We start from the raw sequence: 11,442 nt of genomic DNA, 5'->3' as shown, positions 1-11,442 counted from the left end.
CCACCCTGGGCGAGCTCTGGATGCCACAGGAAGATGAGAATCAGCACAGTTCCTCTTCTGCATCTCACATCCCAATAAAATATTTATTATTTCAAGAAATAAATCTTTAAAAAAAGAGAGAAAAAGAGTGTCTCTATTGCTTTCCCCCACAAGTTAGTCCTTGGGAACCAATGAGTTTTTTTTGCCATCGTGGTTTCTGCGGCTGCAGGGGCCAGCCATGTCTGGAGGGGACTCCCGTGGGAAGTGTCCAGCCTCGCCCCTCCACCAACTCTCAGCATCCCGGGGCTGCCTCCTGGGAAGGGCGGAGGAGCAGGCCTAGGTTGGTGGGTGGGAGCAGGATTATAAAACTGGGTGGGTGGCAGTGTTCTGAAGGCCTGACCCGCTGAGGCAGGCGGGGCTCTGGGCATGGGGGGAGGAACAGGGGGCATCCCGGGGCAGGCATGCCACTCGGAGAAGGACGGCTAGATCTGGAGGCCGTTTGAGGCCGGAGGAAGCTGGAGGTAGGGATGAGGACTCAGCACTGATGGGCTGGGAGGTTATCTGGGGTAAGCACACAGGGCAACTGGAAACTGGGCAGGGCGTACCATGGGGCTAAGGCTCCATCCCAAGCCCTCGTCTGCAAAAGATGCTGGGGAGTTGGGGAGTCAGCACCTGTGGAAGTGCCTGGTGCATGAAGGCCACCCCCGGGCGGGGGTCCCAGAGCCCATTCTCTGAGGCTGGGGTGGAAACCTGCCCCTTGGAGGGGGTAGGGATTGAGGCTTTGGAACAAATCCACCGTCTGGAGTCAGTCACAGGTCATGCCGGGATGGGTTTTGGGAGAAGCCCAGAGTGAAAAGGGTTAGAACAAGCAGGAGAGAGAAACAATTTAACTAGGGTTTGGGTGGTTCCTGCACCCCCAACTGTGGTCCTCAAGTGTAGAAGGAGGGTGGGGGAATCGGGAAATCAGGAGGGAAGGGGCTAAGGGGAGGCACAAACAGGACTCCTCAGCTTAGCCTTCTCCCAGCCCCCTGCCCCTCTGTCCACATCCCAAACACCAGTGGGCCCTGTGTGCCTGGCTTCCCTCTTAGGAGGAGGGCGAGCCCCCAGTTTCCCTGCCTGGAGCAGGTACCACCCAGGCCTGCTCTCCAGGGCCATGGGGAGGGCCCCTCCTTGGACCCTTCAGGGACCACAGGGCAGTCTGGTCCCTGCTCCTCTCCCTTGCAAGTCTAGAGGCCCCATCCTGGGCCCAAGAATGACTGGGCCCCTTTCACCATCTGGCCCAGATCTGGCCTTGCACAAAGCCAGGGGCCTCCGACCACCTGCTCCTGGGCCATGAGGACTCTGAGTAGTCCGACATCTTCTTGGCCATGATGCTGCCGTGAGTCCCCAGGAGAGAACCAGGAGCCTGCCTGGGAGGTCCCAGGGGCTCAGCGTGCTGCCTCCTCCTATTCCTGTGCACGGCTCTCCTCTGCCAGCTTCCTGGCTAAGGAAGGAAGCTCCGGCCTGGAGGGGTTGCAAGAAGGACAAGCAGCCGGAGCTCAGAACCTGCTGGTGCTTTCTCCTGTGGCAGGAGAGAGCCAGCATGGGTGCCAGGCAGGGCGGCAGAGGTGGACTCACAGACAGCCCTGGCACAAGGCCACCTGGCCTTTGCGGAAGTCGCGGCACGGGCAGAGCCGGCGGTACTTGGTGTTGGAGCCGGCACAGCTGAAGAGCAGAGGGTCCTTCTGCAGGTAGCACTCCTGGCCGGGCTGGGCGAAGGCCGGGTACAGGTGGTTCATCTCCGATTCGGTGCTGTCACAGGGCACCTGCAGCCTGGCAGGCACCGCACAGCACCGTCACTCAGCGTTGGTCACTTGGGCAGAAGGGCTGGGGCAGGGTAGGGGCTGCCCCGAGCCTAGACCCGCCTGCCCCACTTCTCTGGCCCATCCCCATCCCAGACTGGGTAAGGAGATGTGTTACGGCTCCTTTATCCCATGTGCTACCCAGGGACCCCTGGAGAAGAGAGGGGCCTGGCCTGGAGGGGCTGGGGACCCAGGCAGCCCCAGTAGGAGGAGCACCCGGGACAGTTTTCATGGTCTGGGATAGGACAATGCCCAAATAGGATGTGTAGGCGGCTGAGTGGGTGGAAGACGGCAGGCACTGGAAGGAGCTTTCCCTGGTAGTTTAGGGCTTGGCCAAGAGTAGGGCAGCAGTGACCTGGATAATGGCCTGGAGGATCCCTTCTGGATCCTTCCTGACTCATTGGAAAGCATTAAATCCCCCCGACTGGCAGGGCTGAGGGCCGGTTCTAGGTGTGAGAGCTCTCAGTGAGCCCGGCTGGGCCACTGAGGATAGGGGCTGGGTGGGGGGCACACTCACTTGAGGAAGGCGTCCTGGCTGTTGAGGAAGGGGAAGAAGGAGGGCTCACAGATCAACCCGTGGTCCAGGCAGGTGTCGGTGCAGGCCCTCCCAGGTGTGGCCAGCCAGGCCCGCAGGGAGTGTGCAGGGGGCCAGGCCGCAGGGGCCAAGCTGGCGTTCTGAGCCCACTCGAGGTGGGTGGCATTGGGGGCCAGGACAAAGGGGCTCTGCGGGGTGTGGGCCCCTGGCAGGGCAGGGCCTGGAGCTACACAGAAGTCCTACAAGAAGGAGAGCAGTGTTAGGGCGGGGAAATGTGACCCAGGTGTGCCTGGGAGACACCTGAAGGTGTGGCCCTGCCATGCCAGTATGAGCCACCACTATTGGGCGCTTACTGAATACCGGGTAGCTTTACCTGCATTATTTCATTTACTTCTCATGGACACTCATGTCTCCAGATCGCTTACAGGAATTATAGAGGTTCAGAGGTCACAGCACCTGCCCAGGGCCTTGGGGTTGGATGGCAGAACAGCACTTGGATTCAGGGCCCTCTGCATCCTGTCTGCCCTGGAGCAGCCTCGACGCTCAGGTCAGGCTGGGGTTTCTACTCTGGGGCCCACGAGCCCTGCCCTCCATGGGGACACGGCCCCAGGCTGACCGTGAGGCTCTCCCTGCAGGGTTCAACTCCAGGGGTCGGAGGGCCCCACGAATGCCTTCCTGTGAGTTTCCTGTCTGGGTTCAGTCCTGGGTTCTGGCCACGGCCCTGACCCTCACCCCGTCACCTGAACACGCTCTCCCTTCTGGGGGCCTCGGTATTCCCATCTGTAAAGGGACAGGGGAGAACCAGACTCTCCCGGCCCCTAACACTGGTGGGGCCAACAAGATGGAAAGGGAGGCCACGCGCTATCCGTGGAAATTTCTCACAGCCATACAGCCACCTGCCCCAGGGCCCCCGAGCCCAAGGCCCACCCCAGGCATCACCCTGGAGACCTGGAACCTGCAGAGCCGCGCTCCATCTGGGCCACCGGCAGCCCTCACGGTGGCTTAGACCCACCAGGATGTAGTGGGGGGCCAGGACTCCCCAGGAATAGGGCACATCCTCCTTCTCACCCACTACTTCCAGGCACTCTGAGCACCCATGGGAGGAGAAAGGAGTGTACTCCTGGGACAGCTGCCTGCCCGGGTGCTCCCTTGGGGGGCTGGGGTAGCCGAGCTTTCGAAACCGTGGGGCTGTCCTTGGTTTCTCAGGGCAGAGATCCCAATCTCCTGTTCCAGTCTCACTGCCATCCTTAGCGGGTGGGTGGGGAGTCCGGGGATCTTCACTTCCCAGTTACCAAATCCCAATCGGTTACCAGACTTTCCAACCACTGTTTTCTAAGAATGAAAGTCTTTGTGTTTCTGTTAGTGCCATGGAGCTCAGCTCTAAAGTTGGGCCCCGGGCAGGGGTGCCCCGAGCAGTGCTGCTTTCTACACCCGCAGTCAGGCCTGCCTGTCTCCAGCCCTGAGGGAACTCTGGGAAAACAGACTGGACAGGCTGGAGGAGGGAGCAGGGAGCTGGATGACTTCACGGGTGCAGGTCCCTGGGCAGACAATGAAGCTGGCTCAGCCCCCTCCTCTGGTCTGACGGGATCTGGGGCAGAGACCAGAGGGCTCACTGACCTGGTGCTGGATATAGGCGTGGATCCGCTCCAGCATCCCCTCGCAGGTGTACTCATAGGGTAGGTAGGGGTCTACCTGTGGGAGGGACGGGAAGACACATAGCGTGGGAGGAGGCCCAGCTGTTGGGGGCCCTGCCATGCTCAGCCTTGGGAGTGGAGGTCTGGTGGGCTCTCATATCCTGTGCCATGCCCAGGGAGGTGACCACCCCATCCACCTGGCCCTTCCGCCCAGCTCAGAGTCCCTGTTCCCCACATACCCTCCAGTATGAGACCCTCCAGGACTCAGGCTCAGGACCCACGAGGCCCAGCCTCATCCCTCCCCGCCCCTCCCAGGTCCTGGTCCCAACTGCACTGGGGATAAAGCTCATACTCTGTCCCCTCCTGGGCTTTGACACCTCCTCTTCCCACAGCCCACCCACCCTCTCAGGCATCACCGGCTCCAGGGAGCTTTCCCTGAACCCCACCCCCACTCCTGTTACAGGAACACTTTCCGTGGTGGCTCCCAGCACCCCAGACTTCCCCCAGCACAGAATGAGCCCCTGTGTTGTCTCCTGTTTATTCCTCATGTCTCTCGTGAACTTATGAACCCCTTGAGGGTGGGGACTACGGCTTGTTCACTTTGAATCCCCGGTGCCTGGCACAGTACCTGGCATACAGTGGGTGCTCAGGAAATAGCCATGGAATGAAAAGGCATCCCCAGCTCTGCCTGTATCCTGCCCAAGACATGGGACGTTCATGCAGAGGAACATAGGGACATCTCCCAGTCGGCGGGAATGAGATGACATTTGCAAAGTGCCCTGCCCCCACAGGCACAAACCCCCAAACAGAGACCACGGGCTGTCTGTCTAAATATCTAATAGTCATCCAGGCATGGTGGCTCACACCTGTAATCCCAGCACTTTGGGAGGCCGAGGCGGGCGGATTGCCTGAGGTCAGGAGTTCGAGACCAGCCTGGCCAACATGGTGAAACCCGGCTCCACTGAAACTACAAAAAAAATTAGCTGGGCATGGTGGCAGGTGCCTGTAATCCCAGCTACTTAGGAGTCTGAGGCAGGAGAATCGCTTGAACCTGGGAGGCGGAGGTTGCAGTGAGCCGAGACTGTACTAGTGAAACCCCAGCCTGGGTGACAACGAGACTCTGTCTCAAAAATAAATAAATAAATATCTAATAGTCACACAGCAACCTGTCGTGTGGGCAGATGCATGGAGTAATTGGGGTCCAAGAAGCCAGGGAAATGGAGGGAAGAGGTGACAGAGGAGTAAGGGGGTACTCTTGCCTCCCCCCACTTCTTAATCAACCAACCCCTTCCTGTTCCATTAACCTTCTCAGGCCCAGCGCGGCGCACTGTGGGGGAAATCACCTACCTGGAAGGGCAGGGGCAGCGGTCAGGACCCAGGAAGGAGCCATCCCAGACTCAGAGAAAGGTCTGTTTTAGCCTTCAACCTCCCCACCCCAACATGTCTGGTGGCACCTGACCTGGCCCAGCCCATCTCCTAATGAGGCCACTTTCCTGTCTTTAGCCAGTGGGTGAAATCTAACTGTTTGATTCAAGCCTGCAACCACCTCCTTTCTTCCTCATTGGCGTTGGGTGGTGCTAGAAAGTGCAATTGTGCCAAGCTCCGTCTTGCTTCCTGTGTTTCTTAGGAGACCCGTCCTGGGGCCTCTGGCCAAGGGGACATTCCTGACACTCAAGGGTCCCAGGGAAGCAGCAGTCACCGATGTCCTTGAAGCCGGACATTGCCCCAGCACTGACTTCCCCCGGCACTGTGCACGGGTATTCTTAACACTGGGGCAACTTCGAAGTCCTGGAGAATCTGCAGGTCCCATCCTCAGCCCAGCCTTGAAGCCCCATGCTCTGCACAGCCCTGTCCCGACCTGCTCTCGTTCCCAAGCTGATGGCCCAAGAAGACCCTGGCAGCCAGTTGCTGCCCCAGCTGGTTCCCTAAATACTCATAACAAAGTCCTGGGAGCCTCTGAGCCCCACACACTTCTGGGGGTCTTGCAGGGACAAGGCTTCACTCCCAGGTTATAAATAAAACTCCCCAGAGAAGAGCTTTCCCCTCCAAGTGCCGCTCCCCCTCTCCATGACAGCAGATCTCTGAGTTACTCTCGCTCCTGTGTCTGAAGCTCTTGTCATAAGGTAATTCAAAGGTCCCTGTGTGAAGCGAACACTCACAGCCAGGGATGACATTCTGCCTGCCACGAATCTCCTGCCGGAGGAGCCAGCCTGCCTGGCCTAGAAATCACCCCCATTAGATCTAATTACAGGTGTGCACCCTCATCAGTCTTGACAGAGTGACAGGTGCTGGTCCTGCCTGGGAACTGCTGGCCTGCGGGAATAACAGCAGGGAGGGGTGCGGCGGAGGCCGGTGTTGGCATCACCTTGAATGGCCTTGCTGTGGACACAGAGATGCCCACAGGCAAAGCCGGGGAGGTGCAGAGACACAGAAGGGGTGCCGGGCCCTGGTTTTCCATGGCTGTCAGGCCGGGGGCTGGCTGGGCTGTGTGTTAGATCTCCCTCTTCTCACCTCCTCTTCTCACCTCTTTCTCCCCATCCTGGCCGCTCCTCCCTCCCTTTCCCTGTAAAAGGCCACAGGACTTGCTGAACAAGCCACTCCCCCTGATGGCGGCCCTCATTTGCTCTCAGCCTCCACCAGCTGGCCCTAAACCTGTTTTCTAAAATAGAATTATTAGGCCGGGCATGGTGGCTCACGCCTGTAATCCTTGCACTTTTGGAGGCCGAGGCGGGCGGATCGCTTGTGCCCAGGAGTTCGAGACTGGCCTGGGCAACAAAGTGAGACACGCCCCCCCCCACCCCATCTCTATTCAAATAATATAAAAAGAATATTTTTAAAAAATAATAAAATGGGATTATTAGAATTACCCAGAGTTCTTATTTAAAATGCAGATTCCCACGCAAAGCTGGGTCCTATTAAATGGGAAGGTGCGGGATGGACTCGAGAATCTGCATTTAAGCCCCTCCCCTGGGTGACTCTTGGGCACATGAACGTTTTTGAGTTGCTGTGAGGTAAGACGGGGTGAACTGTTATGCGGAGGGGTGGGGCCCACAGAAAGGAGGGGCCTGAAGGCAGAGGGGCCTCGGCTGGTTTGGGGCCCGGCACAAGTCTCAGCTGGTCGGATTTGCAATACCTTGCTTCCTTAATCCCTTTGTAATTGTTATTTTTTAATTAATTAACAAAATTAAACAGATGTTCATGTAAAAAAAAAGAAATCAAACAGGAAAGCAATGAAAGGGAAGTTTCCTCTCACCCCAGACACTCAGTCCTTCCCCCAGTTGTCAATTTCTTATGTGTCCAACCAGAAATACCTGTGACTATCCCAGCACCTTCATGCACACAGCCCTCCCCTGACCCTGCTTTCTGGGCCTCCAGGAGGCAAGTTATCCACAGGGTGGAGTGTCTTCCTCATTCAGCTCAACAATGAGTCTTGGAGGTTGGGCCAACCCTGCTCCCCACATTGGAAAAGTCTATGTAGTCCTCCTCCCCAGCCTTGCTCAAGCCCCTCTGTAGGAGAAGCCTTGGAGGATTGGTTTGCAATGGGAGGGGAGAGGGAGGAGAGCAGAGGCAGGTGGGTGGAGAAGTGGGGAGAAGGAGCAGGAGGAGACTGTGGGGTGGGAGGAGCCCCCTTCACTACCTGTGCACCTTGCTGCCAGCTTCCCCATGCAGTGGGCTGGGGTTGGTCAGTTTCCAGCAGTAAAATTAGTCAGTTAACCCCCTTCAATCTTCTTTCCTATGCACTGAGGTCCCTACCTAAGGCCTCCTTCCTGGCACTGGTACTTCTAGCCCCATTTAAGCCTATGAACTGGTACCAGTCAAATACCTGGCCCTCTTCCTAGGGCGTGGCCGAGGGGCCAAGTTCCTATTGGTCTTTTTAAAAATTTTTTGAGACGGAGTCTTGCTCTGACACACAAGCTGGAGTGCAGTGGTATGATCTTGGCTCACTGTAACCTGTACCTCCCAGGTTCAAGCGATTCTCCTGCCTCAGCCTCCTGAGTGGTTAGGATCACAGTCGTGTGCCACCACACCTGTCTAAATTTTTTTTTTTTGTATTTTTAGTAGAGATGGGGTTTCACCATGTTGGCCAGGCTGGTCTCGAACTCCTGGCCTCAAGTGATCCGCCCACTTCAGCCTCCCAAAGTGCAGAGATTACAGGTGTGAGCCCCTGTACCTGGCCTCTATTTGTTTGTGCTCTATAAGGCCTTGCCAGAACTTAAGCCACCAGCCCAGGACAGGGGACAACACTGGGTTGAGAGCTAGCAAGGGAGCTTTTTATCCCTCCCCACTCTGTCTAGGCCGGTGCTTTGCTAGGACCCAGCATTACAAGGTCACACAACCTCTCCCTGCAGCAGGACCATCAGCGCCCCACCCTCAGTCACCTGTGACTCCACCTCAGGGCTGTCTCTGGCCTGCTGAGCCCATCCATGTGCGGGTCAAAAGTGTCAGGAACTGGCATCCCAGGCGCCACCCTCAGCCACAGATGGATGGGAAGAGGAGGATACCTACCCTAGCCTCCTTCTCCTCGGGCAGGACAGCTCTGGGATGTGACCTACCCCATCTCACAGAGGCCCCCGTGGTGATGAGCTCCAGGTGCCACCTGCTGATACCCACCCTGCCTCACCTGGCACCTGCTTCCTGGGGTTGCCTCCCAAATAAGCTACTGCTGAAATTCCTGTTTTCATGTTACTTCCTGGAGGAATCCAATCTCAGACAGCCCCTGACTTTGAGAAACCTGCCATGTTGGCCAGGCTGCTCTCAAACTCCTGGCCTCAAGTGATCTGCCCGCCTCAGCCTCCCAAAGTGCTGGATTACAGGCATGAGCCACCATGCCTGGCCTGGAGCGATTATTTTTGCTCAGCCTGAGGTCTGAGCCTCCCCAGAATGAAGGAATCAGCCAAGCACAAGGCATGCTCAAAAGCCACAAACATGCCCACTGTGGAGATGAGCATCAGGCACAAGCCCCTCCTCACTCTCACCCAGCCCACACATGTGAACCTACACACACCAGCACCCACGTTCGCTGGAGACCCAGGGTGTTCTACCCCCTTGCTACTCAAAGCGTTGCCCTGCATTTAACAGATGGTCTGTGTGCACATTATATTTTGAAATGTGCTGGGTAAAGGCTGCAAACCCACACCTGCAGCAGTTTAAAGAACCTCCACACATTCATCGTGAAAACACTCACTTAGCACCTGGCCCTCAAAAGTGCTCCATAAACAATTCGAGATCCAGGGCTCTCGAATCCATGTAAGGTTGTGCAGGTTGCTCACTGCACAAAGGCATTTCCCCACACATTACACCTGAGTAGATGAATGGGGGCCCCCATTCCACTCCCCAGTCCACATGCCGGGGCTCAGAGCTGTGTCTGACCAGGGGAGGGATGGACACCTTTGTCAACCCAGGCCTGCAAGTCTGAACTCACCCAGAGGGGCACCGTTTTCTAATCAGAGTAAAGACCAGCAGTGTGGACTAGTGGTGGTCTGGACGGCATGTAGCTGCTCTCACCTGAGTTCTCATGATGGCCTTGATGGCTGCTTCGAACTCCTCTGAGTTGTTGTAGTCGACTGTCCACACGTGGGGCTTGCCGATGAAGTTCTCCGCGTAGGGATGCTGGGAGAACACCTGGCAAGGGTACAGAGATAGCAGCTGCCCCTGTGCCTGCCAGTGGGGCAGGGACAAAGGAAGGTACCCCATCCACTTGTCCTATCTCCTTTTGCCCCACATCTCAGTCTGCCTCTTCCAGGACCTGCAGGGGTCTCTGTCCTGGCCCCTCCTGATTGGGGACCAGGATGCTTTTCACTCACCTCTCTGGAGGTGGGCTTGCCTCGGAAGAACTCGTGGTTGAGGGAGCTGTGGGGTGGGCTGAAGCGGGACTGCAGGAAGATGCAGCCATTGGCGATGGCCTCCAGGGGGGCGGGGCCCTCGTAGGGGAAGCCAAACCCGATGAAGAGCTGCAAAGTCAAGAGGCACACGGTAGTTAGGAAGCGCTGCACCGCACAGCCCGGTCAGCCCCAGGATGCCGGGGACAAGGTTAGGCTTCAGGATATTCACAGGAGGCAGCTGGGCCAGAAAAGCCAGCCCAGAACATCTTGTGCCACGGGCAAGCACTTCCCCTCTCTGGGCCTCAGTTTCCCCATTTGTGAAATAAGGGGTCTAATTAGCTATTATCAATAGTCTCTTCTTGCTCTATCAGGCTATGATTTATGATTCTGGAGGGAGGAAGAGAAGAGCAAGGGTTTCAAGCCGAGAAAGGTGCAGGCCCGCACCTACAAGAGACCTCCAGGAACCTCACTCACTCACCCCAAAAACATTTATTCAGCACCTAACTTGTGCGAGGCTATTCACAATAGCAAAGACATGGAACCAACGCAGGTGCCCATCAACGGTGGCTTACATAAAGAAAATATGGTACATAAACACCATAAAATACTATGCAGACATTTAAAAAAAGAACAACATCATGTCCTTTTCAGCAATATGGATACAGCAGGAAGCCAATATCCTAAGTGAATTAAAGCAGGAACAGGAACCAAATACCGCATATTCTCACTTATAAGTGGGAGCTAAACATTGGGTACTCATGGGCATAAAGATGGCAGCAACAGACACTGGGGACTCCTGGAGTGGGGAGGAGGAAGGGGTAAAGACTGAAGAATTAACTGCTGGGTACTACGCTCACTACCTGGGTGACAAGATCCTTCATATCCCAAACCTCAGCAGTATGCAATATACCCAGGTAACAAGCCTGCATATGTACCCCTTAAACCTAAACTAAAAGTTGAATTTTTTTTTTTTTTTTTTTTTTGAGATGGAGTGTTGCTCTGTCACTGGGCTGGAGTATGGTGGCATGATCTCAGCTCACTGTAACCTCTGCCTCCTGGGTTCAAGCAATTCCCCTGCCTCACCCTCCTGAGTAGCTGGGACTATAGGCACATGCCACCACGCCCAGCTAACTTTTTTTTTTTTTTTCTGGATTTTAGTAGAGACAGGGTTTCATCATGTTGGCCAGGACAGTCTCGATCTCCTAACCTCATGATCCACCCACCTCGGCCTCCCAAAGTGCTGGGATTACAGGCGTGAACCACCGTGCCTGGCCAAAATTATTATTTTTTAAGTAACCTGCGCTAGGAGTGCACAGGGCTGGCCTGGAAGGCACTTAATAAATGATTCTGAATCCAAGGCTGTTCTGTGAGGTTGTTCGGGTTATTCACTGCACACGAGCATCTCCACTGCCCCCAACACACACACACACATACACACACACACACACACACCCAAGATGCTTTGGGAAAGAAGCTATGGTGAGATCAAGAGAGGGCCTGGGGTCAGGTGCAGTGGCTCACATCCATAATCCCAACATTTGAGAGGCCGAGGTGGTAGGGTCGCTTGAGCCCAGGAGTTTGACACCAGCCTGGGTAACGTAGGAAGACACCATCTCTACAAAAAATTTAAA

The 11,442-nt window shown here is 56.1% G+C and overlaps 1 protein-coding gene across 7 annotated transcripts in view; it reads right to left on the bottom strand.

Annotated features, from left to right (window-relative positions):
* Positions 1-58: 58 nt before the first annotated feature.
* Positions 59-11,442, bottom strand: part of MGAT5B (alpha-1,6-mannosylglycoprotein 6-beta-N-acetylglucosaminyltransferase B) — an 80,617-nt gene continuing 69,233 nt past the window's right edge. For 3 of the 7 annotated variants that reach the window (XM_077968851.1, XM_077968850.1, XM_077968853.1), the window contains 6 exons: positions 9,794-9,940; positions 9,495-9,611; positions 3,973-4,047; positions 2,338-2,594; positions 1,597-1,791; positions 59-1,482 (listed from right to left, as the gene is read on the bottom strand). In XM_077968851.1, the coding sequence (XP_077824977.1) occupies positions 1,425-1,482; positions 1,597-1,791; positions 2,338-2,594; positions 3,973-4,047; positions 9,495-9,611; positions 9,794-9,940 (849 nt within the window). In that variant the 3' untranslated portion in view covers positions 59-1,424. 7 annotated transcript variants of the gene reach the window in all.

This window comes from Macaca mulatta, chromosome 16 (assembly GCF_049350105.2).
Source record: "Macaca mulatta isolate MMU2019108-1 chromosome 16, T2T-MMU8v2.0, whole genome shotgun sequence".
In the NCBI taxonomy this organism is placed as follows: domain Eukaryota; kingdom Metazoa; phylum Chordata; class Mammalia; order Primates; family Cercopithecidae; genus Macaca; species Macaca mulatta.
Note: the sequence above shows the minus strand (reverse complement) of the source record. Positions and strands in the feature narration are given on the sequence as shown.